At 41.5% G+C, this 27,270-nt stretch overlaps 1 protein-coding gene across 4 annotated transcripts in view; it reads left to right on the top strand.

The window, feature by feature from the left end:
• mlip (muscular LMNA-interacting protein) overlaps nucleotides 1-26,105 on the top strand; it is a 46,465-nt gene extending 20,360 nt beyond the window's left edge. For all 4 annotated transcript variants that reach the window (XM_064950152.1, XM_064950151.1, XM_064950150.1 and 1 more), the window contains 9 exons: nucleotides 272-343; nucleotides 3,042-3,122; nucleotides 3,500-3,583; nucleotides 3,676-3,735; nucleotides 5,027-5,071; nucleotides 6,272-6,325; nucleotides 6,494-6,622; nucleotides 18,412-18,465; nucleotides 25,099-26,105. In XM_064950152.1, the coding sequence (XP_064806224.1) occupies nucleotides 272-343; nucleotides 3,042-3,122; nucleotides 3,500-3,583; nucleotides 3,676-3,735; nucleotides 5,027-5,071; nucleotides 6,272-6,325; nucleotides 6,494-6,622; nucleotides 18,412-18,465; nucleotides 25,099-25,353 (834 nt within the window). In that variant the 3' untranslated portion in view covers nucleotides 25,354-26,105. The remainder of the gene's footprint in view (nucleotides 1-271; nucleotides 344-3,041; nucleotides 3,123-3,499; nucleotides 3,584-3,675; nucleotides 3,736-5,026; nucleotides 5,072-6,271; nucleotides 6,326-6,493; nucleotides 6,623-18,411; nucleotides 18,466-25,098) is intronic.
• The last annotated feature ends 1,165 nt before the right edge of the window (nucleotides 26,106-27,270 follow it).

Here is a 27,270-nt window from a genome sequence, read left to right on the forward strand (position 1 = left end):
ATGATCTTGTTAACTTACAACCTCTAACAGTAACTATATTGTCCTTGGTTCCCAACTGTCATATTTGCTTTTCAGAGACAGTTAGTGAAAGTTTTTTTTCATTAAAATGTTGTAGGGTTCAAGTGCATTATGTCGAAATAGAATTGTGTTGTTACATTGAGAAATTGAATAATTTTGAACATTTCTAGCAAAGCCCAGCCTGGGAATAGCACTATAAATAAGATTTGTTTTGTATTTTTCATATCCCTCCGCCCATCCCTCTCAACTCTAGCCACACAAGATCAAGTTAAGCTATAAAGCCCTCGCTGCAATTCCCACAAACATCGTTCTGTTGGACCAGCAGGTAAGCACAGTCTGCTGACGTTTCTGTTGAAAACCCAATATCCCTATCTCATTGCTAATTGACAATCAGCCAGAAACCTTACAGGTAAACAGCTGCCAAATTATGGTTGATACAGACATACATGACCTGGATCAATCGGCAGTAGAAACAATAAACTGTTTTTCCCACCCCTGTTTTGTTAAAAAGCTGACAGATGGGGCTGGAGAAAATGTAACCATTCAAAATTATAGACAGAGTTAGGGATGCAAGGACTGACCATCCATGATATAAAAATTACAGTTTCAATCACGTTTTGAGGCTATATAGTGTTTGTTTACATTTACTTTGTTTACAAACAATGGAGTTAAACAAGCTAATATGTTGGGTTCTGATGGGGTACAACAGTTGAACTAAGCTCATGAGGCATTTTTAAGTGATATTCTTGAAGAATCAATGGGTGCACATCATACATTTATAAGTCCAAATATGTATGTAGTAACTGCCCCTTTAAGTTCAACAGTGCAGTCTGATTTTGGGGCAACAATTTGAGGAATGAAAAATGTAAGTATTTTTAGTGACTGAAAATGGGTGGTTTATTCAGTCAAATGGAGGAATAACATGCTATAATAACAACATGCTTATTGGAATGAGTCACTACAATTCTCATTTAGTCAACAGAATTGGAATGAGTTTATTTTGTTACTACAGAAAATTATTTACCTTTGATTGTGCCTGTGCAGGGTTGACATGCTTCAGACTGAGGATAGAAGTGGATGACAGGAACATTTACAAAATGCCTGACAGTCTCAATCGCTTTACAAATGTTGACTCAATAGAAAATACATTAAAACATTCTCCATTGAAAGAAAGAAAAAAGTTTGTAAAACCTTGAAAGTTGTTCTATTCGTTCTGTGTAGATCACATGACAAAGGAAGAGAACATATACAGTGCCTTGCGAAAATATTCGGCCCCCTTGAACTTTGTGAACTTTTGCCACATTTCAGGCTTCAAACATAAAGATATAAAACTGTATTTTTTTGTGAAGAATCAACAACAAGTGGGACACAATCATGAAGTGGAACGACATTTATTGGATATTTCAAACTTTTTTAACAAATCAAAAACTGATAAATTGGGCGTGCAAAATTATTCAGCCCCTTTACTTTCAGTGCAGCAAACTCTCTCCAGAAGTTCAGTGAGGATCTCTGGATGATCCAATGTTGACCTAAATGACTAATGATGATAAATACAATCCACCTGTGTGTAATCAAGTCTCCGTATAAATGCACCTGCACTGTGATAGTCTCATAGGTCCGTTAAAAGTGCAGAGAGCATCATGAAGAACAAGGAACACACCAGGCAGGTCCGAGATACTGTTGTGAAGAAGTTTAAAGCGTGATTTGGATACAAAAAGATTTCCCAAGCTTTAAACATCCCAAGGAGCACTGTGCAAGCGATAATATTGAAATGGAAGGAGTATCAGACCACTGCAAATCTACCAAGACCTGGCCGTCCCTCTAAACTTTCAGCTCATACAAGGAGAAGACTGATCAGAGATGCAGCCAAGAGGCCCATGATCACTCTGGATGAACTGCAGATATCTAAAGCTGAGGTGGGAGACTCTTTCCATAGGACAACAATCAGTCGTATATTGCACAAATCTGGCCTATATGGAAGTGTGGCAAGAAGAAAGCCATTTCTTAAAGATATCCATAAAAAGTGTCGTTTAAAGGTTGCCACAAGCCACCTGGGAGACACACCAAACATGTGGAAGAAGGTGCTCTGGTCAGAGGAAACCAAAATTGAACTTTTTGGCAACAATGCAAAACGTTATGTTTGGCGTAAAAGCAACACAGCTCATCACCCTGAACACACCATCCCCACTGTCAAACATGGTGGTGGCAGCATCATGGTTTGGGCCTGCTTTTCTTCAGCAGGGACAGGGAAGATGGTTAAAATTGATGGGAAGATGGATGGAGCCAAATACAGGACCATTCTGGAAGAAAACCTGATGGAGTCTGCAAAAGACCTGAGACTGGGACGGAGATTTATCTTCCAACAAGACAATGATCCAAAACATAAAGCAAAATCTACAATGGAATGGTTCAAAAATAAACATATCCAGGTGTTAGAATGGCCAAGTCAAAGTCCAGACCTGAATCCAATCGAGAATCTGTGGAAAGAACTGAAAACTGCTGTTCACAAATGCTCTCCATCCAACCTCACTGAGCTCGAGCTGTTTTGCAAGGAGGAATGGGAAAAAATGTCAGTCTCTCGATGTGCAAAACTGATAGAGACATACCCCAAGCGACTTACAGCTGTAATCGCAGCAAAAGGTGGCGCTACAAAGTATTAACTTAAGAGGGCTGAATAATTTTGCACGCCCAATTTTTCCGTTTTTGATTTGTTAAAAAAGTTTGAAATATCCAATAAATGTCGTTCCACTTCATGATTGTGTCCCACTTGTTGTTGATTCTTCACAAAAAATACAGTTTTATATCTTTATGTTTGAAGCCTGAAATGTGGCAAAAGTTCGCAAAGTTCAAGGGGGCCGAATACTTTCGCAATGCATTGTACTATAAAGAAAGAATTTCATACAGTATGTGCGGATCAGGAAAATTCTCACACAAAAGGGTGATCAAATTAAGATCCTACACCTGTACGTACTGTACTGTACGTTGTGTCCATTGATGTTTCTCAATTTATATTGCTTTCACAGGCAATTGATGATCAAGTGCACAAAGAAGGAGATTCACAGGACCCAGTGGACAGACGTAAGAAAGAGGACACACATGCAGAGGTACAGTACAGTGGAGTATAGTGCAGAACAGTGTGGCCTCTGATTCCTAAGACACTGTGTACTTGTAGCATCAATTATTTTGTAAATATATTCTGTAAATGCTTGTTTGCCACAACTTTTCTTTACACGTTTCCATGTAGATGTACTTGACTTTGAGGCAGCTGAGCATCTGTACTGTAAAAAAGTCCAATACTTTCTCTGAAGTGTTCGGAAACCAATTTAGTCCGTTCAAAAATAAAGTGCAAATTTATATTTTAAAACCATATATTGCAGGACTGTTAGCTTGATGATAAAGGTCTTGTTAAGAATATTACAGCTACTATAGCCTTGCATATATGCTGCAAGAATGTCTATTTAACTGCTGATTCTCTCTACAGATGTGTTCCCCTGCACAGTTGCGAAAGCAGTCAGAAGATCTGTACGCTGTCATAGACGAAGTGTTAGAGGACCCCATTCCAATGGTGAGTTTTGTATTGACCTGCACTCACTTGAGCCAAAGTAGAAGAGATCAAATGAAGTGTTCTCTTTTATGATTACTTTTGGCATCTTTCAGCGCCAAGCATCTCCCGCTCTCGCATACTCCAGGGAATCAATGGACAAATGTGCACCAAAGGTATGTAAGATGCTGTTCAGGTGGGCCTTCGTGCTTCAGCAAACAAATGAAAGGAGGGCAGCTCAATAGCAATGTCAAAAATCAGGAGAAGGGCTTACCAAGAAAAACTTCCAATGTAAGAAGCCCTCACAGCAATATGTAGAATAGAATAGAACACTTATTCCCCCAAGAAGGAACTTCAGTTGTGGCAAGTCGGATAAGATAAAGATATATATAGTAAACATACAAACAACAACATTCACACGTTCGATACAAATGCTTACAAGGTATAATATATACAAGATAAACATACTGCACACAAATACCTTTTCATTTAAACACCGTACTGACGCTGGTAAAAAAAAAACTGTTAGTGGTTCTCTTGGTTTTAAAAGTATATACGCCCTGATTGCGCTATTGCATATTTACTATTCAGTGGATGTGTTATCCAAAATTATTTCTTTACCCCTCTTACATGAGCGGTCTGTTTAAATGTCTCGTAGGTGGCTTGTCTCTTATGTCAGACTTTGTTCAGTTTCTCATAACTTATTAGAAAGCAATAATGTGATCTATTCTTATTGGCAATCTAATGCACAACGGAAAACGTTGTATCACTATGCATGTCTATAAATCTCAGTGAAAACTCAAATAATCTCATTACATTGCATACAGGTACAATAATCTCATTACAATGCATACAGGTACAATAATCTCATTACAATGCATACAGGTACAATAATCTCATTACAATGCATACAGGTACAATAATCTCATTACAATGCATACAGGTACAATAATCTCATTACATTGCATACAGGTACAATAATCTCATTACAATGCATACAGGTACAATAATCTCATTACAATGCATACAGGTACAGTAGCATAATATCCCTTTCTACATCCATTATTCCAACTGTCTTTGTATGTTGGAGTGTGTGTGTGCATTTGTGTGTGTGCATTCGTGTGTGTGTGTGTGTGTGCTTGTGTGTGTGCTTGTGTGTGTGCTTGTGTGTGTGCTTGTGTGTGTGCGTGTGGTCAGATACTGATCATATGAAATGAGATGATCCTCTAACTGGCTGATAATTATGTTGGTAATATCCCCTTCCATAGGGCTACACAATGTGTTACACAAAGTGGATTGAAAAGACAGTCCAGATGTATAAAGGTGACATTCAGGATCATAACAGTCTACTTATACAATTACCACCACAAACAGCCCAGCAAGTAGATAAACTGACTTTACCAGGAATAGTCTTCTCATAAAGTTCTCATTATTTGCGTTTTTCTGTTTGCTTTGTCCCACATGTAGCGATACACCTCATTGCCAAGGTCATTGGGACGTGAAACAAAATATGTGAGTATACAGATGTATGTTTGTTTTGTCCCCTAAGCAGGATCCACTATACATTCCAAAATAAATGAGAATGCTTGTTATTGTGCATCTGGAACTGCAAACTTGCTCTCTAAAGGAAAAAACAAAACACTTTTCAGGCTCTACAAAAAGATGAATCTGATGTCTACATTGGAAAGCACAATAACTTTCATGACTAATTACTGTGTCTGTAATTAAATGACTACACAATGTGCTATTTGATCAATCCATGAGGTGTTCTTTGTTGTGTTGTTTTCATTTCTCATATGTGTTTGTAAGAAAAGAAATGAATAGAATATCCTGAAAAAGATTGTCCTCATGAGATTTAGAGATACCCTGTATATGAAAGCAGGTTACATTGCATAGGGAACATCAACATTTTGTTTCTTAGAGTAGTGGGTATGTTTGAGAAGGGGATTTTCTGAGTGAAAACTTGTGGTGGACGTTGGCTTTCATGATATCATTACGGTGCAGATGTTCTACCCCTCAATGGGTCTTCAGATATCAAGCTGGAAAATGTAATCTGTTATAGTTAATAAACTATATCTGGAAATATTTAGATTAATACAACAATTTACTGAAGTATCTCAGCATGCAAACAACATGACAGCTTTGTCTGGGGAATGACACTGCATGATAAGACAGGACTCAAAACAAAACCAGTCATGAATGTTTCATTAAGTTGTATTTATATTCACTGAACTTTACGAATTTTACATCAAGAGACACATCCTTCTTTTCAAGATTTTGTCTTCAGTAGAGTCCATTGTCATCGAAGCCAAATAAAGACTCTTTCTAATCAAAGGAAGACTAGTTCTTTGTGCAGCAAGTTGACACTTGGATGATTACATACTGTATGTGGGATCTTAATTTGTTCATCCTGTTGCAGGATAACAGGAAATGTAAAGCTTGTTGTGTATTTAAGGTTTTAAAAGGCTTCTGAAGTTTATTTCCACTTTGAAATTGTAGACTTTATTTTTTTTATTTTCCCTTTACGAAAAATGTATTAACCCATACTAAAATGTCAATTTAATTATAATCAAAATTATAATTCACCTGTTCTTACAGGATCATTTCTCTGCCTTAGCAAACTGGGTCAAATTAAGATTCTACATTTATAGGAAAAATCCAAAATACATCAACATTATATACAGTATGTGCTGATATTTTGTTTTTTTACAGTCAATCTTCAACCTACAACGGTCTGTTGAGAGAAAACTGGCAGACACCTATAAGGTAGTTATTCTATTGCAAATATGTCAAATCTGTTTAAACTACGTTATGCTAATGAATGGCCATCACATAAGCTTTGCTATTTCTTTATTAAGTGTATATTTACTGTTATCTTATTTTTTTGTTATCTACTAAATCAAATGAATCGAGACATATTTTCAAACCTTACAGACCAAGCCTGGCGTAATCCGACCTGCCAATATTATCCCAAGATTGCCAGAGGAAAATTATGATGAAGCGTTTCATCCAAACCCCTTCAAGCAATATCTGGACGAGTTGACTGTCAATGACCAGAACAAGGTAGGCATAGTTTAACCCACAATACCTTGGTATTAGGTTACCTCAGAACACATGTGTTGAAAACAACTACGTTTATCTTATGGGATTGCCTGATTCATTCAGAGTATACATATTAACCAGCACTTAGACATAACTGTTTCCAAATAGCATATTTGACATACAAAAATGGGAAAGTGGGTTTAGTGTAGAACTTCTGCATAAGTCTCTGTTTACTTGTGAAGGTTACTTTAGAGGCTTTCCTTTTTTTCTTCTTGTTTTTATTTGTAGATTTTCAGACATGGGAACAGAGACATTGAAACAGTACAACACACCCAGTCCTTTAAAACCCCGCCCACTCCACCGCTTCCGTCCCTCCCTCCCTCCCTTCCTCCCACCCACCCACCCTTCCATCCCACCCACCCACCCTCCCTCCCTCCCTCCCTCCCTCCCTCCCTCCCTCCCTCCCTCCCTCCCTCCCTCCCTCCCTCCCTCCCTCCCTCCCTCCCTCCCTCCCTCCCTCCCTCCCTCCCTCCCTCCCTCCCTCCCTCCCTCCCTCCCTCCCTCCCTCCCTCCCTCCCTCCCTCCCTCCCTCCCTCCCTCCCACCCACCCTTCCCTCCCTCCCTCCCTCCCCTCCCTCCCTCCCTCCCTCCCTCCCTCCCTCCCTCCCTCCCACCCACCCCTTCCCTCCCTCCCTCCCCACCAAGGCATCATACCAAGACATCATAAAATAAAAAAATAAAAGTAGACAAATAAAAACAAACATTGAGAAAAACAAAGACAAAAATAGCAATACTTTGTAACAATAATAGTGATGATTGGTCATACAACAGCACTACTGATCTTTATTAGCAGCTCCAACACATCTGGCCCATATCATTGCCTCTTAGTCCTTGTCCCGGTGACCCTGAGGGGCGCACAACCCCACCCCAGCCTCCAGCACACTGACTCCAATCAAGGGCTTGGTAATAAGTCGTTTTGTTGAATTGAGAGAGCTTTCGCCGTGGCAATAACAAAGATGCAGACGTTATTGGATTTGCTGTTTAGTCAAATGGAACTAGGATTAGTTAAATTCAAGAGCATTTGAATTATATTCATGAGGTTTAGAGATGTTTTGTAAAAGCAGAGTTTGTAGATATAGGTCTGTCAGTTTTCCAAGAACATGAAGGTGGATTGTCTACATTTGCCATGACTGAAAGGCACTGCAGTCGCTTCAATCGTGACCTTGTTGACCTGAAATGATTTCCCCTTTGCTCTAAAACCTGATTTTTTGAAAGATGGGAGAGATCATTTACGACAATTCTAGGCGACATGTTAAAGTAGGAATCCTTAATACTGAAACTGCCACGTCCGTTTGGAATAACAAAAAAGTTACTGCAAACAAAAGTTTGGACACGCCTACTCATTCAAAGGTTCATTCAAAAGCAGTGCAACACAAACAACAGCACAGAGTTACACATGGAATAAACAAGCATACAGTCAATACACACAATAGAAAAAAAAGAATGTCTATATACAGTACGTTGTATGCAAATGGCATGAGGAGGTAAGGCAATAAATAGGCCATAGTAGCGAAGTAATTACAATTTAGCAAATTAACACTGGAGTGATAGATGAGCAGATTGTGATGTGCAAGTAGAAATACTGGTGTGCAAAAGAGCAGAAAAGTAAATAAAAACAATATGGGGATGAGGTAGGTAGATTGGGTGGGCTATTTACAGATGGGCTATGTACTGTTGCAGCGATCGGTTAGCTGCCCAGATAGCTGATGTTTAAAGTTAGTGAGGGAAATATAAGTCGCCAGCTTCAGAGATTTTTGCAATTTGTTCCAGTCATTGGCTGCAGAGAACAGGTAGGAAAGGCAGCCAAAGGAGGTGTTGGCCTTGGGGATGACCAGTGAGATATTCCTGTAGAAAATAGGAAAAATAATGAAATACCCTTGAATGAGTAGGTATGTCCAAAATTTTGACTGGTACTTTAATTTGACTCAAAAGAAAAGTGAGTTTGTGGGTGATTCTCCAATACAATGTCACATTATGTAAGCTCCTACTGACAAACTTTTTATGTTCCTATCAAGTACATATGAAGAGTTTATTTCCAAAACACTATACAGTGCCAACAGGACAATGACCCTAAGCACACAGCCAAGATAATGCACGAGTGGCTTCCGGACAAGTCTCCGAATGTCGTTGAGTGGCCCAGCCAGAGCCCGGGTTTTAACCCGATTGAATATCTCTGGACCTGAAAATAGGTGTGTAGCAACGCTCCCCATCCAACCTGACAGCGCTTGAAAGGATCTGCAGAGAAGAATGGGAGAAACTCCCCAAATACAGGTGTGCCAAGCTTGTAGCGTCATACCCAAGAAGACTCGAGGCTGTAATCACTGCCAAAGGCACTTCAACAAAGTACTGAGTAAAGGGTCTGAATACTTAAGCAAATGTGATATTTCAGTTGTTAATTATTAATAAAATAGCAAACATTTATAAAAAACTGTTTTTCCTTTGTCATTATGCGTTATTGTGTGTAGATAGATGAGGGGGTAAAAAACGATTCAATCCATTTTAGAACAAGGCTGTAACCTAACAAAATGAGTAAGGCTGTAATGTAACAAAATGTGGGGAAAAATCAAGGGGTCTGAATACTTTCCAAAAGCATTGTATATACATTTTCAGAGATGTTGGTAATTGAGCTTTTCTTTAAAGAAATTATGAAAGAGATTGGTTAGTTTTTTCACTATCTAATTATGGCATGGTGTTCAATGACAGACATTTTTTGTTTTTATATATCACTTGATGGTTTCATTTCAGAGAGAAAAATAATCTTTTTTTTGTTGTTTCAAAACGCCATATATCCACCTTACTCTCAGCGGGATAAATAGCACTGCTAGGTTTTGCACAGTCAAATGTAACAAAATAAATAAAGAACTGTACAAATGATACATCAACATTTAAAAAATAGTCACACAAAATATGTAATGCATCAATATGAGATCTGTATGTAAAACATTTACATTTGACATTTTAGTCATTTAGCAGATGGTCTACCTTTCAAGTTTTAATGTCACGTACACAAGTACAGTGAAATGCCTTTCTTGCAAGCTCTAAACCCAACAATGCAGTAATCAATATCAATGTAGCACTAAAAATAACAGAACGGTATATACCGTGTGGTAAACAGAGTAGCAGCAATGTACAGTTGAAGTCTGAAGTTTACATACACCTTAGCTAAATACATTTTAACTCAGTTTTTCACAATTCCTGACACTTAATCCTAGTAAAAATTCCATGTCTTAGGTCAGTTAGGATCACCACTTTATTTTAAGAATGTGAAATGTCAGAATAATAGTAGAGAGAATGTTTCAGCTTTTATTTCTTTCATCACATTCCCAGTGGGTCAGAAGTTAACATACACTCAATTAGTATTTGGTAGCATTGCCTTTAAATTGCTTAACTTGGGTCAAACGTTTTGTGTAGCCTGCCACACACTTCCCACAATAAGTTGGGTGAATTTTGGCCCATTCCTGTAGACAGAGCTGGTGTAACTGAGTCAGGTTTGTAGGCCTCGATGCTCGCACACACCTTTTCAGTTTGCCCACAAATTTTCTATAGGATTGAGGTCAAGGCTTTGTGATGTCCATAAGCCATTTTGCCACAATTTTGGAAGTATGCTTGGGGTCATTGTCCATTTGGAAGACACATTTGCGACCAAGCTTTAACTTCCTGACTGATGTCCACATAATTTTCCGTCCTCATGATGCCATCTATTTTGTGAAGTGCACCAGTCCCTCCTGCAGCAAAGCACCCCCACAACATGATGCTGCCACCCCCATTCTTCACGGTTGGGATGGTGTTCTTCAGCTTGCAAGCATCCCCCTTTCTCCTCCAAACATAACGATGGTCATTAAGGCCAAACAGTTCTATTTTTGTTTCATCAGACCAGAGGACATTTCTTCAAAAAGTACAATCGTTATCCCCATGTGCAGTTGCAAACTGCAGTCGGGCTTTTTTATAGCGGTTTTGGAGCAGTGGCTTCTTCCTTGCTGAGCGGCCTTTCAGGTTATGTTGATATTGGACTTGTTTTACTGAGGGTGTAGATACTTTTGTATCTGTTTCCCCCAGCATCTTCACAAGGTCCTTTGCTGTTGTTCTGGGATTGATTTGCACTTTTCGGACCGAAGTACATTCATCTCTAGGAGACAGAACACGTCTCCTTCCTGAGCGGTGTAATGCCTGAGTGGTCCCATGGTGTTTATACTGCGTACTATTGATTTTACAGATGAATGTCGTACCTTCAGGCGTTTGGAAATTGCACCCTAGGATGAACCAGACTTGTGGAGGTCTACAATTTATTTTCTGAGGAGGCACTGAGTTTGAAGGTAGGCCTTGAAATACATCCACAGGTACACCTCCAATTGACTCAAATTATGTCAATTAGCCTATCAGAAGCTTCTAATGCCATGACATCATTTCCTGGAATTTTCCAAGCTCTTTAAAGGCACAGTCAACTTAGTGTATGTAAACTTCTGACCCACTGGAATTGTAATAAGTGAAATAATTGTTGGAAAAATGACTCTTGCACAAAGTAGATGTCCTAACCTACTTGCCAAAACTATAGTTTGTTAACAAGAAATTTGTGCAGTGTTTGAAAAACGAGTTTTAATGACTCCAACCTAAGTAAATGTAAACTTCCGACTTCAACTGTATATGATTGTATGTGTGCTTGTCTAAGGGGGTTTCCTCCGAAACACAACCCAGCCAAGCTGCACTGCTTCTTGACACCATGCCCGCTTAACCCAGAAGCCAGCTTCACCAATGTGTCAGAGGAACCACTGAACACCTGGCGACAGTGTAAGCGCATGCCCCTGGCCCGCCACAGGAGTCGCTGGAGCGCGATGGGACAAGGAAATCCCAGCCTGCCAAACCCTCACCTAACCCAGACAACGCTGGGCCAATTGTGCGCCACCTCATGGGTCTCCCATTCACGGCCAGTTGTGACACAGCCTGGGATAAAACCCGGGTCTGTAGTGACACCTCAGGCACTGCAATGCAGGGCCTTAGACCACTGCGCCACTCGGGAGGCCCTCGCAAATTGATTTTAACAAACAATTGGTCCCCTAAAATATGTGGCCCTCCATTGAATTTATTGAATTTCAAAATCCCAATGTGGCCCTCAAGCCAAAAAGTTTTCCCACCCCTGTCAGTATAAATGTTTGTGCATGTTATGTGTGTGGATGCAAATTCAGTGTGTGTGTGTGTGTGTGTGTGTGTGTGTGTGTGTGTGTGTGCGTGTGCGTGTGTTGGAGTATCAGTGTGCGTGAGTGTGTAGAGTCTTGAGAGTGTACACAGAGATAAATACATGGGTCAATCCAGAGCGACTTACAGTAAGTGCATCTTAAGATAGCTAGGTGAGAACCACATATCACAGTCAAATATACGGAGTACCAACATTCCATTCGAGCTAAACAATGGATACTTGGTTTTGCAGGATAGTCATATTTTACACACCCATAACCCATAAGCAACCATTTCTGATGAAAAAACAAAAATGTGAAAAATGTAGGGATGTAAGCGTTTTGGATATAAACTCTTCATATGAGTATATTTACTGTAAATGATAATGCCAGAGAAGCTGGTGTTTGGAGGATATTGGCACGGAGGTTGTTAGGCCTGAGACAATGTCCAAACACAGGCTTCAAGGTCCAAACACCGGCTTCGAGGGAATTATCACTTTTATACAATGGGTTACCAAAATATTCAAATAATGATTTACATATTTTCATTAAAAACGTTATTTTGATGAATTTATTAATACTATTTCATCCTTCCACAAGATATCGCCCCAACACAAATCTAGGGTTGCTACCCAAGCCGGCTGGTTGTTTGTTTTATCGGTTCGATTGTTAAAGACACGACCCAGTCGCTCAGTCTTTTTGTTCTGTATCTATTGACACGACCCAGTCGTTTGTTCAAAATGTTCCATTGCCATATTGGCCGGCATCATTCTTATCTCTTGCTTGCTAGCTAGCCAACTATGGCTAACTTACAGTCACATCAAACAGTGCAGCCAGAATAAAAAATGAAGTAGCTGCATTTGTTTAATTTATTTTCTAGTGACATTTATTTGTATACATCCATAACAATGAGCTAATGATGTAGATTTCACCTGGCATAGGAAATGTCCACTCTAATCAGGACACTGTTGTTCAAGAGCTAGCCAACAACACAGCTAACACAATCACTTCAAAGCTGAAGCTGGAAAACTAGCTGCGCTTTGTTTCATTTGACTTGTTTTCTATCGACAGTTCTTTGTATATATACATAAAAATGATGGAGAAAAGCTGCCTACCTGTCTGTCTCATCCCGACTTCCGACACGTTCATACTATGGGACAGCTGGAGGTCGAATTTGAATATTGAAAAAATGTGGAAAATGTCGGAGAGACAGACAGTAATATTTATATAAATCTCCGCTGTTGAAAACTTAATGTTAGTCTACAAGAACTGTGACGTAATGTCTAGATGCTTTTTATAATGGAGATCAAGTTCATAAATTGCCTGGCTGGGCTAATGAGATATTGGATTGCGCAGTCAGACGGAACAGAGTAAATAGGCATTTTAATGTCATGGATTTAGCCGGTGGTAACTTGTGTAATTGACACCGGCTAGGATGCATTCAGGATTAGACCCACACGTTGTGTGATATATATATATATATATATATATATATATATATATATATATTAATGCCAATCAAAGATGGATGGATTTATGTCCTCTATTCACAACCTTTAATCCAGTCAAGACTTACTGACAACAAAGTCAGGAAACGTTCTGTTTCATGTCTAATTATGTATAGCACTCCCATTGGGTGACACTTTGTAGATCTGCTGTGAGACGATAGGTATCTGCTTGGGGAAATTATAGAATCTCAAACTTTCTTGGCTCAACTCCCAACACAGCAGGTATTCACATCACAACAGGCATCATTATGGTACAATGTTTGAGCTTTATCCAGCTTCAAATCAAACCATATCCAGTCAAACCATCCTCTTGTAATGGAGAGCTTTTCATTCAGTCATCAGGAAAACTTGGTTGGTGTCGGTCTATTAACTAGCTTGTATAAAAGTTATAAGAGGGATAAAACCAAATGATTAGGATAGAGATTTATCACCGGAGAAGTGAATGGACGGAGATAGGGACCGAACGCTATCCATCTCTGTCATTGGGAAAACCGCACCTACAGATGTAGGGTCTTAATTTGATCACTCTTTTTTTTTGCTAAGAAATCAAAACTTTTAGTGCAGTCCAGCATTAAAAAGGCTTCTAAAGTTTGTAATTTCCACTTTAAAATTGCAGACTTGATTTGCCCTAAAGGAAAAGGTATCAACCCCTACCCTTTTTTACAATTAGCTATAATCCACATAACAATTCACATTTCCTATTGCTGCAAGATTATTTTCCTGCTGTAGCGAACTGGCTCAAATTAAGATCTTACATCTGTAATGTACTCAATCGTAGGCAGCTGGCAGACAAAACTAACCACTTGAAACAGGGGCAGTGCCATAATTACAGATGATTGCTTCAGAAATCGGACCTCAAGTGGGTGCAGTAGCTAGGCAAAAGCAATTTTACACTCGCCTCACGGCTTTCCTTCATGCTTACGCATGGGGACAACCACACATATATGTTTGGGCGGTATACTTCCGGTTGACTATGAATGATTGCCAACTGAGCAATACAAAGAAAACCAACTACTGGTATGACATAACCAAATGTATACATCATCTCTTCTTCAGACATTTTGGCACATACATGAAGAAGGATTTGGAACACTTGTCAGCTGTTTACCAGACCTAATAAAGTAACCAGAGTCTGCATCAGTCCATCTTAATAACTTTGCATTCCTTCATTTTGATCCCCCTATGTAGAGTACCCACTGTTGTTACCTTGAGACCTTCTGTCAGAGCCACTCTCTCACATTCAATTTCTAATCCCCAGTGTGTCCAATCTCTTCTCCCATCCCATCTCCATCTAATTCAACGCACTAAAAGCTTTCAAACACTCAACACGTAGTTAAGGTTAACATATAACATGGTCTTATTTTACACTTTTTTTGCACATTAAATGGTAGCGTAGCAACAAGATGGAAGTCAGAACACAAGGTTAGAGTGTATAAATGCAGGAAGGACCATACTTTATAGTTATTAGCAATTAAGTGTAATTATTTAATTTCTTATTTATGAGCTGTGAATATATATATAGGAAGTGACAAGTACAACTAGGTCTTCCTGCCATGTATATCTAAAATGATCATGTTAAAACTAATAGAACCAACTATTTTATAAAGCTGACTAAAATGTCTGATGCAGATATTTGTTTCGATCTGAGTAATGTGGTATCAAAGTCAGCATGAAAACCCACATAATCAAATCAATTCAAATCAAATGTTATTACAACTTACAGTGAAATGCTTACTTACAAGCCCTTAACCAACAATGCAGTTTTACGAAAATCCCTAAAAAATTTAGAGAGAAGAATAACAAATAATAAAAGAGCAGCAGTAAATAACAATAGTGGGGCTACATACAGGGTGTACTGGTTCAGTGTCAATGGATCAAAGTGCGGGGGCACTGGTGTCGGTAATTAAGGTAATTATGTACAAGTAGGTAGAGTTATTAAAGTGGCTATGCATAGATAATAACAGAGAGTAAGGGCAGCGTGGGGGGGGGGGGCAATGCAAATAGTCTGGGGGCAATGCTAATAGTCTGTGTAGCCGTTTGATTAGCTGTTCAGGAGTCTTATGGCTTAGGGGTAGAATCTGTTTAGGAGCCTCTTGGACCTAGACTTGGCGCTCCGGTACCTCTTGCCGTGCGGTAGCAAAGAGAACAGTCTATGACTAGGGTGGCTGGAGTCTTTGACAATTTCTAGGGCCTTTCAGTGACATAGAGGTCCTGGATGGCAGGAAGCTTGGCCCCAGTGATGTACTGGGCTGTACGAACTACCCTCTGTAGTGCCTTGCGGTTGGAAGCTGAGCAGTTGCCATACCAGGCTGTGATGTAACCCGTCAGGATGCTCTCGATGGTGCAGCTGTAAAACCTTTTGAGGATCTGGGGACACATGCCAAATCTTTTCAGCCTCCAGACAGTGAGAAAACAATCACAATATCAGAGGGAGATGTCATGACAGTGAGCACTTACAAGTATATTTTGTCTCTATGAAAACATCAGGGATGGTTTTGAAATGTCAATGACTGACACAATAAACATTGTTTTCAATCTGGGAGGCTCGGACACAAAGCAACACTGTAGAAGTCATCAAGAAATGCCAACTGCAAACACAGTCTAAACAGACTGGGTAATTTCAGAGAATGCAGTCTAACACAAAACATGAAACGTAGTATGGAGTTTATATACAGTGCCTTCGGAAAGTATTCAGACCCCTTGACCTTTTCCACATTTTGTTAGGTTACAGCCTTATTCTAAAATTGATTAAAATTGTTATCAATCTACACAAAATAACCAATAATGACAAAGCAAAAATAAAAACACTGAAACATTTACATAAGTTTTGAGACCCTTTACTCAGTACTTTGTTGAAGCACAGTCTTCTTGGGTATGACACTACAAGCTTGGTACACCTGTAATTGGGGAGTTTCTCCCATGCTTCAAATCAAATCTTATTGTATATGTCACATACACATGGTCAGCAGATGTTAATGCAAGTCTAGCGAACTGCATGTGCTTCTGGTTCCCGACAGTACAGTAGCATCTAACAAGTAATCTAACAGTTCCCTGTCTGGCCACTACCATAAAGGCCTAATTGGTGGAGTGCTGCAGAGATGGTTGTCTTTCTGGAAAGTTCTCCCATCTCCACAGATGAAGTCTTGAGCTCTGTCAGAGTGACCATCGGGTTCTTGGTCACCTTCCTGACCATGGCCCTTCTCCCCCAGTTGCTCAGTTTGGCCTGGAGGACAGCTCTATAACGAGTCTTGGTCATTCCAAACTTCCCATTTAAGAATGATGGAGGCCAACATGTTCTTGGGGACCTTCAATGTTGCAGAAATGTTTTGCTACCCTTCCCCAGATCTGTGCCTGACACAATCCTGTCTTGTAAGTCTACGGACAATTCTTTCGACCTCATGGCTTGGTTTTTGCTCTGACATGCACTGTCAACTGTGGGACCTTATATAGACAGGTGTATGCCTTTCCAAATCATGTCCAATCAATTGAATTTACCACAGGTGGACTCCAATATAGTTGTAGAAACATCTGAAGGATGATCAATGGAAACAGGATGCACCTGAGCTCAATGTTGAGTCTCATAGCAAAGGGTCTGAATTCTTATGTAAATAGGTATTTCTGTTTTTTATTTTTAATAAAACCTGTTTTCACTTTGTCATTATGGGGTATTGTGGGTAGATTGGTTGTAATGTAACAACATTTAGAAAAAGTTAAGGGGTCTGAATACTTTCTGAATGTACTGTATATGGACATTGAGAGGGTTCTGTCACAAAAGTCTCTACTCTGTGTCACGACCGTCTTCCTGGCTGGAATAAGTGGACCAAAGTGCAGCGTGGTGAGCGTACATTTTCTTTATTTATAAAATGACGCCAACAAAACAAGAAATGAAGAAACAACCGTGAAGCTTACACGGGCTATAGTGCCTCTAACAAAGTCAACTTCCCACAAATAACAAAGGGGAAAAGGCTGCCTAAGTATGATTCCCAATCAGAGACAATGGTAGACAGTTGTCCCTGATCGAGAACCATACCCGGCCAAAACATAGAACTAAAGAACATAGAATACAGAACATAGAATGCCCACCCAAATCACACCCTGATCCAACCAAAATAGCGACATAAAAAGGCTCTCTCAGGTCAGGGCATGACACTCTGATTTGACATTTCAAGGTAGTCACTTGTGGTTTTGACGTTCATTACAATTTTTTCTCCCCTTTGTTTAGTTGGGTTTGAGTATTCCATGGCACACACACACAGTTTTCCCATTTGTCACAAAATACAATTTGTGAGTCTCTTTGGATCAAGCAGCAGGCAGAGTGATGCAAATACAAAGAGTCGGTTTTTCATGTTTGATATCAATTCAAGTATTGTTTTCCACATTTTGCCCACTGGGTCTGGTAATATATTTGGTCTTTATTATAGACCAGTCACACTGAGATCCTTTTTGTCATGGGTTGTGTTCATTGTTAATTGTGGCACGCCTTTGTTTTAATTTATTGAATAAATCTTGTTTTATACATCATGCGGCAAAATAGCGACGTATTCATTACACTAGTGAGCAAGTAAACCGTTACAGTCAATCTGCAGGTACATGAACTATTCTTAAGGTAATTATCCACTCTAAGTACAGGCACAGGTAAACAGAATAGTCAACTGGAGGCCAATGTTTTGATTCAGCCAATGTCTCTTGAAGGGTATTTGTGCTCTTAAGAATTCACCAATTCGTAGTGGTGTTCTAGTTTGCGTAGTGTCCACTGTCCTAGTCACCCCAAGGCAGAAACATCAGCAGTGACAATACAAGTATGACTCAAGCTGCAAACAAGGGTATGGATCCAATTTATAGGTCACAGACAGGTGTTTCCAACATACTCATGGAGCATGTATTTCATATTTGAGAGTACCTTGTTACTTTTTCCTTTGTGACCGTTATAGTTATTTCTGTTGGGTAACAATGAAGAGAGTACTGTGTTTGAAAATGTAGAGATTCAATTTGAATGAACCCCTTATTCATTATTTGTTCTATATCTTGTTCTGTTCTTGGTCCGTGGTTCTACTCTGGATGCCAAAACTGAAAGTCTACTCACCCGTTTGTGACAATCCATGAGAATGAAGCGCTGATGTCCAAAAAGGTAACATATAATATCTATTGAGACTATGTTGAGACGCTGCATTAAATAACCCATTCTGCAATCATAGTGAGGAGTCTGACATTTTTTGAATGGTTTGTATTATTATGACATAATAGCCTTGTATTTAGAATGCACTACTGAATATATTAAAAGCATTATACTAATTCAATGCTAATGGCATTGCTAATGTCAGTGCTTTGTCCAGCAATTGCTCCTTTCTCCAGCTGTATGCTCAGGACCAAGGATGTTTGGGTTACTTTTATTGCACCTCAATTAATAGACTATTTCACAGAGACAGACTTGAACAGACACTTAGCAGACACCTTATTTAATACTTTAACAAATGGCCTTCAGCCTTGTCCCCATTGACTTTGCATTGCCATTACTTCCTTTTTTCATCTGATGTTTGCTTCCTGAAGTTGTCACCTACTGTTTCTAGGATATAGCATCATGAAAGTTTGAAGTGCTTCTTCCCTCACTTAAAGATGCATTACAGATGTTTTTGTTTACTTTTACGGAGTGGCTGCTTGGCCGAATTCTCTTGATATCTCTTCCCCATAGCTAAACAACCAAACGTTCTGCACATGTGAGGGATTCTCTATTTGATGCAGAAAAATGCAGGTAGTTGCTGCTCCCTCTTTCCTGTTCTCACTTCACCTCAGTGGCGGATTGGCCATCTGGCAAATATTTTTACGCAATTTCTCTATTATTCTCTATTATACAAATCAATAATGTTTGGGATTAGATTTTTATATAGTCATATGCATAGGGTCGCAGATGTAGTTGCAGTGTACAGTGAAATTCTGAAGCTCTGCGCTCCAACAGTGCGCAGGGGGGTTTGGAGCTATTCAGCAGCCTGATGTTTCTGGGGGTAGAAGCTATTGGCCAGTCTGTTAGTTTTAGCCATGATGCTCCCATGTGATTGAAGTGGGGAGAACAGGCCATGGCTCAGGTAGCTGAGGTCCTTGATGATCTTATTGGCCTTCCTGCGACACCTGGTGTTTTAGGTGTCCTGTATGGCGGGCAGTGTGCACCCAATGGTGCGTTCGGCTGAGAGTACCACCCTCTGTAGTGCCTGGTACAGCCTGAAGTTGCTGTACCAGGCTGTGATGCAGCCCAACAGTATGCTCTCAATGGTGCTCCTGTAGAACACTGTGAGGTCCCTCGGGGACAGGCCCAATTTCTATAGCCTCCTGAGGTTAAAGAGTTGCTCTCGTACATTCTTCACCATGATGACAATTTGGTTTGACGATTTCAGCTCCTCAGAGATGTGTACGCCGAGGAACTTGAACTTTTTGACCGTCACCACGGCGATCCCATTGATTGAGATGGGGCGTTCTCTGTCTGGTTCCTCCTGAAGTCCATAATCAGCTTTTTTGTTTTGCTGACAATGAGGGAGAGGTTGTTTACTTGGCACCACACCGTCAGAGTGCCTACCTCCTCCCTGGAGTCTGTCTCGTCGTTGTTGGTAATCAGGCCTACTACTGTCGTGTCGTCAGTGTATACCATGCAGACGTGGTATACAGGGAGTAGAGGAGCGGACTGAGCAGGCACCCTAATGGAGTCCCCATGTTGAGGATCAGTTTCGAGGAGGTGATGTTGCCTAACTTCACCACCTCGGGCGGTGTCGTGGAAATTTCCTGTATTACCAAATCATGAGAGAGCAAACCACACACAAGTCAGAGTTATCATAAAGTCCATCTTTAATTATATGAGCTTCATCACAACCCTGTTTGACTCTCAGATCAATTCAGTGTCATAAATGAATTCTCTGAGAGTGCTTACATATTGGCAACTGAGATCCTTTATAGCAAAGACACACATAGCCAGACAGCATTGGCTATAATTTATCGTTCAGTTTGGTCTCCTAAACTAAGTTCTTATCTTGTTCTTGGTACCACTTAGAACCAAAAACATTACCTCATCCAATGGCATATATCAAATACACCCCCTCCTGGACAAGCTTACAGAGAGACGTGACTGGCACACAGACATTGTGGAGCCAACCTAACTGGTTCCCCATTAATCACACCATCCCCTCACATGGTTTAGGAATAGTTTACAGACACATTCACAGAGAAGACTAACCCAACCTCTCCCCTCTCTGGGCCCAAGTAACTTTCCCACATAAGCATGCTTGAAAATTAATGAAAATTAATAAAACATCTTATTTATAAATGTTACCTAAAGAATTCTGAATCTGCCACGACAGCGGTTTTCAGGAAATCTTTTGGCTGATCAGTAGGCAACGGCCGGCCCCTGTACAGAGATGGGCCGGCCTGGTTTTCTGATAGGCTGAGCTGAGGTCATGCATGCTCTTATTCAAAGTAAAACGCGGCATCAGTAAAGAGACCTGCTCTGACTGTCATCAGGTAGACAGTCAAGATCATGGATCTTAAAAAACGGAAAGGTTGCCTATGAATGTAGAAAGACCTCATTCTACATTGTCACCTCACTTAAAACGTAACATTTGGTCACGAAATCATGATTTGGTCACAGTGAGTTGGTGGCACGCACAGTGCTGTGGGTTTGTGTGGATAAAATGTGTGGATAAAATGACAGGGCTGATTGAGATGAAATGGTTGGCATGCAGATGCTGAATGGATGTATCACCGGCAAAATGTGAAGAATTATCATTCACGTTGGATAAAGTGAGAAACGTAAAGTGAGGGGAGGGTAATCATTTAACATTACATTTACATTTAAGTCATTTAGCAGACGCTCTTATCCAGAGCGACTTACAAATTGGTGAATTCACCTTCTGACATCCAGTGGAACAGCCACTTTACACTAGTGCATCTAAATCATTTAAGGGGGGGGGGTGAGAAGGATTACTTATCCTATCCTAGGTATTCCTTGAAGAGGTGGGGTTTCAGGTGTCTCCGGAAGGTGGTGATTGACTCCGCTGTCCTGGCGTCGTGAGGGAGTTTGTTCCACCATTGGGGGGCCAGAGCAGCGAACAGTTTTGACTGGGCTGAGCAGGAACTGTACTTCCTCAGTGGTAGGGAGGCGAGCAGGCCAGAGGTGGATGAACGCAGTGCCCTTGTTTGGGTGTAGGGCCTGATCAGAGCCTGGAGGTACTGCGGTGCCGTTCCCCTCACAGCTCCGTAGGCAAGCACCATGGTCTTGTAGCGGATGCGAGCTTCAACTGGAAGCCAGTGGAGAGAGCGGAGGAGCGGGGTGACGTGAGAGAACTTGGGAAGGTTGAACACCAGACGGGCTGCGGCGTTCTGGATGAGTTGTAGGGGTTTAATGGCACAGGCAGGGAGCCCAGCCAACAGCGAGTTGCAGTAATCCAGACGGGAGATGACAAGTGCCTGGATTAGGACCTGCGCCGCTTCCTGTGTGAGGCAGGGTCGTACTCTGCGGATGTTGTAGAGCATGAACCTACAGGAACGGGCCACCGCCATGATGTTGGTTGAGAACGACAGGGTGTTGTCCAGGATCACGCCAAGGTTCTTAGCGCTCTGGGAGGAGGACACAATGGAGTTGTCAACCGTGATGGCGAGATCATGGAACGGGCAGTCCTTCCCCGGGAGGAAGAGCAGCTCCGTCTTGCCGAGGTTCAGCTTGAGGTGGTGATCCGTCATCCACACTGATATGTCTGCCAGACATGCAGAGATGCGATTCGCCACCTGGTCATCAGAAGGGGAAAGGAGAAGATTAATTGTGTGTCGTCTGCATAGCAATGATAGGAGAGACCATGTGAGGTTATGACAGAGCCAAGTGACTTGGTGTATAGCGAGAATAGGAGAGGGCCTAGAACAGAGCCCTGGGGGACACCAGTGGTGAGAGCACGTGGCGAGGAGACAGATTCTCGCCACGCCACCTGGTAGGAGCGACCTGTCAGGTAGGACGCAATCCAAGCGTGGGCCGCACCGGAGATACCCAACTCGGAGAGGGTGGAGAGGAGGATCTGATGGTTCACAGTATCGAAGGCAGCCGATAGGTCTAGAAGGATGAGAGCAGAGGAGAGAGAGTTAGCTTTAGCAGTGCGGAGCGGAGCGCCTCCGTGATACAGAGAAGAGCAGTCTCAGTTGAATGACTAGTCTTGAAACCTGACTGATTTGGATCAAGAAGGTCATTCTGAGAGAGATAGCGGGAGAGCTGGCCAAGGACGGCACGTTCAAGAGTTTTGGAGAGAAAAGAAAGAAGGGATACTGGTCTGTAGTTGTTGACATCGGAGGGATCGAGTGTAGGTTTTTTCAGAAGGGGTGCAACTCTCGCTCTCTTGAAGACGGAAGGGACGTAGCCAGCGGTCAGGGATGAGTTGATGAGCGAGGTGAGGTAAGGGAGAAGGTCTCCGGAAATGGTCTGGAGAAGAGAGGAGGGGATAGGGTCAAGCGGGCAGGTTGTTGGGCGGCCGGCCGTCACAAGAAGCGAGATTTCATCTGGAGAGAGAGGGGAGAAAGAGGTCAGAGCACAGGGTAGGGCAGTGTGAGCAGAACCAGCGGTGTCGTTTGACTTAGCAAACGAGGATCGGATGTCGTCGACCTTCTTTTCAAAATGGTTGACGAAGTCATCTGCAGAGAGGGAGGAGGGGGAGGGGGAGGAGGATTCAGGAGGGAGGAGAAGGTGGCAAAGAGCTTCCTAGGGTTAGAGGCAGATGCTTGGAATTTAGAGTGGTAGAAAGTGGCTTTAGCAGCAGAGACAGAGGAGGAAAATGTAGAGAGGAGGGAGTGAAAGGATGCCAGGTCCGCAGGGAGGCGAGTTTTCCTCCATTTCCGCTCGGCTGCCCGGAGCTCTGTTCTGTGAGCTCGCAATGAGTCGTCGAGCCACGGAGCGGGAGGGGAGGACCGAGCCGGCCTGGAGGATAGGGGACATAGAGAGTCAAAGGATGCAGAAAGGGAAGAGAGGAGGGTTGAGGAGGCAGAATCAGGAGATAGGTTGGAAAAGGTATGAGCAGAGGGAAGAGATGATAGGATGGAAGAGGAGAGAGTAGCGGGGGAGAGAGAGCGAAGGTTGGGACGGCGCGATACCATCCGAGTAGGGGCAGTGTGGGAAGTGTTGGATGAGAGCGAGAGGGAAAAGGATACAAGGTAGTGGTCGGAGACTTGGAGGGGAGTTGCAATGAGGTTAGTGGAAGAACAGCATCTAGTAAAGATGAGGTCGAGCGTATTGCCTGCCTTGTGAGTAGGGGGAAGGTGAGAGGGTGAGGTCAAAAGAGGAGAGGAGTGGAAAGAAGGAGGCAGAGAGGAATGAGTCAAAGGTAGACGTGGGGAGGTTAAAGTCGCCCAGGACTGTGAGAGGTGAGCCGTCCTCAGGAAAGGAGCTTATCAAGGCATCAAGCTCATTGATGAACTCTCCGAGAGAACCTGGAGGGCGATAAATGATAAGGATGTTAAGCTTGAAAGGGCTGGTAACTGTGACAGCATGGAATTCAAAGGAGGCGATAGACAGATGGGTAAGGGGAGAAAGAGAGAATGACCACTTGGGAGAGATGAGGATCCCGGTGCCACCACCCCGCTGACCAGAAGCTCTCGGGGTGTGCGAGAACACGTGGGCGGACGAAGAGAGAGCAGTAGGAGTAGCAGTGTTATCTGTGGTGATCCATGTTTCCGTCAGTGCCAAGAAGTCGAGGGACTGGAGGGAGGCATAGGCTGAGATGAACTCTGCCTTGTTGGCCGCAGATCGGCAGTTCCAGCAGCTATGCAATAAAGTTAAGCTGTGCAATAAAGTTAAGTTTAAGTAACACATGCGCAGAAGGTGATCCGGCTGTTTCGCTCTGGGAAAAGAGCCTTCCAGGGGGGCGAGACAGGGAGGGAACCGGGGCGGGACAGGGAGGGAACGGGGGCGGGACAGGGAGGGAACGGGGGCGGGATGGGGCATACTTTTTAGCCAGTAGTTTTGAAAATAGCACTCAAGCCAAGAGGGGTCCCAAAAATATTTTACAACATCAAATATGTATATTATATGAATCTTATAAGAATTCAATGAAATGCCCATACATTGACAGGTCAAGTTCAAAACATGAGGTTTAAAAAATACAGAAGTATTTTTCAGTCCTCAGTAACAAGTGTTTCAGTAGCTCTCACCCCAGATTGGAGTTAATAGAGGAAATGGTTATATAACGTCTAAATAAAATGTTGCTAACAAAACTGCAATTCTGGAAGTCCTTGCTTATTTTCTGTGAATGCTTTTCCATTGGGGCGGCAGGGTAGCCTAGTGGTTAGAGCGCAAACCCCCGAGCTGACAAGGTACAAATCTGTCGTTCTGCCCCTGAACAGGCAGTTAACCCACTGTTCCTAGGCCATCATTGAAAATAAGAATTTGTTCTTAACTGACTTGCCTAGTAAAATAAAGGTAAAATAAAAAAAATAAAAAATGAAAATTTGCAATGTGTGAGAACAGGTGAATTGGTGCTTTGTCCAATCAATGACTAAAATGGTTAATTACCGTAGGTCTGTGACAGTAAATACCACCACACATTGCAATGTCCTAAGATGCTGGTTGTGAGGATAAAAAGAACACATTCAACTGCAGACTTAAACTGTAACAAGAATGTTACTAATCAATTATAACATTGTCAGTAGTTGTGCAGAGTAACTGAATTCACAGCTCATAATTATTTTCTCATTGGCACAGACACTGACATCTCTTTTTCAACAGTAACATCATATTTTTTGTCTGTAGCTTGATAACACACTTTTGGGGAAGATGGGGGCAGATGGCAGCATAATCTCTGGCAACCTGGCCTTGAACACAGAGAGGAACAGTGAGAATAACTCAACAACAGAAGAGGAAGACAACATCATAATCTCCTCACTGCTGATTACTGAATCTGAGGAGCCGAAAGCTAACCCTGCAAAAGATGGGTCCTGGCAAGGTGGTGCGACCTCTTTCAACCTTACCAAGGTAAAGATGGAAGCCTTTGAGACACATATTTAATTGTTTGTGACATAAATGGATGACAAAACAGAACGGGGTAGAGATTAAGGCAACACTTTATTTTAAGTGTCCGTAATAAACCATTTATAAGGAATTTATGAAGTGTGTTAACCATTTATTAATCATTACTCCCACATTTATAAACCTTTTACTAATCATTAGTTATTAAGTCTTTTTGCAGGCCATAATCTAAAGTGAGTGCTATTTAAGCTTTACATATACCTTATAAATGTTTTGAGTGACCAGTGTAATTTCTCACAAAAAGATGGGCATGCCATTGGTAGACATTCCAGCAGTACCTGGTAAAATAAAAAGCGCACAAAACAGGATATTTGCTACCATTTATGAATGTGGGAGTAATGATTAATAAATGGTGAGTACTGTTTGTAATCGCATTATAAATCGTTTATAAATGCCTCATTAATGGCTTATTAGGGACCTTTCAAACGAAGTGTTACAGAGAGTCATTCCCTGTAGTATTGACAAAGAGGGCTTCTGATCATTGTGTGACCGTATGCAATAAATTCAACTGCTTTTGCTATTGTATAAACATTTATGGAATGCACCGTTTTTCTGGAGATTGTGAAACTACATGCTCCACTGGGAATGAAAGATAATCCTGTTTGAAGTGATTGATATACTTACTTAATCATTCTGACTTGTATTTTGGGATAAATTAATTTGTTCCAACATTGAATAAAACATTTTGTCATCTTTTCAAAAAGTTTTTTTGATTACTGACCTTTTTAATACATGCGAATAAACATTTTATTATACATAATGCAAGTACATCTATGCCGTGTTGGTGTTGTACCTGTGTGTCCCTGTGATTTCTTTGTACTGACTCAGAACATAACTAATTGAAACATTTCTCATTTTGACAAATTGTATATGTTGTTCTACTTCAACCTGAGCGTTGTCAATACTATGCACTACATACAATTAACTTAATTATAGTTCATTAAAGTTTTAATTACATAACAGTGGACACATTTCTCCAGGCAAGAAGCCTAGATCAAGTTAATTACAGTCGCGACCATAGTTGCTACTATATTTAGTTCTGATTACACCATGCATGTTAAATAGACTTTTTCCTCTTGTATTTTTTCCGTCAATATGCCCGAACGAAACTGCGCACATCCACAGAGAATTTCAATCTCTAAAGCAGGGATCATCAACTAGACTCAGCCACTGGCCATTTTTGTTCTTGAGTGGATGGTCGGGGTGCCAAAAATTATAACAAATAGTTTGTAGGCTGCAAATTCACGGCAAGAGGCACAAACAGATATAATATTTGACAAAAATCTAATAATTTAAAACCTTGCTTACATTTGTATGCTATTACATCTACACTACATGACCAAAAGTATGTGGTCACCTGCTCGGCGAACATCTCATTCCAAAATCATGGGCATTAATATGGAGTTGGTCCCACCTTGGCAGCTATATCAGCCTCCACTCTTTTGGGAAGCCTTTCCACTAGATGTTGGAACATTGCTGTGGGGACCTGCTTCCATTCAGCCACAAGGGCATTAGTGAGGTCGGGCACTGATGTTGGGCCGGACCTTACTAACCCTTTCTTTATGGACCTCACCTTGTGCACAGGGGAATTGTCATGCTGAAACAGGAAAGGGCCTTCCCTATCAGGTATCAAGGTAAGGCGCAGATGCAGACTATGTCAAAGTAACAATGTTTATTACAGCAACAGGGGCAAAGGTACAGGATGGCAGGCAGGCTCAGGGTCAGAGGCAGGTAGAGTGGTCAGGTGGGCGGGTACAGGGTCAGGACAGGCAAGGGTCAAAAACCAGGAGAACGAGAAAAGAGAGTCTGGGGAAAAGCAAAAACATTGGTTGACTTGACAAACAAGACGAACTGGCAACGGACAAACAGAGAACACAGGTATAAATACACAGGGGA

This window comes from Oncorhynchus masou, chromosome 31, assembly GCF_036934945.1.
Source record: "Oncorhynchus masou masou isolate Uvic2021 chromosome 31, UVic_Omas_1.1, whole genome shotgun sequence".
Lineage (NCBI taxonomy): Eukaryota > Metazoa > Chordata > Actinopteri > Salmoniformes > Salmonidae > Oncorhynchus > Oncorhynchus masou.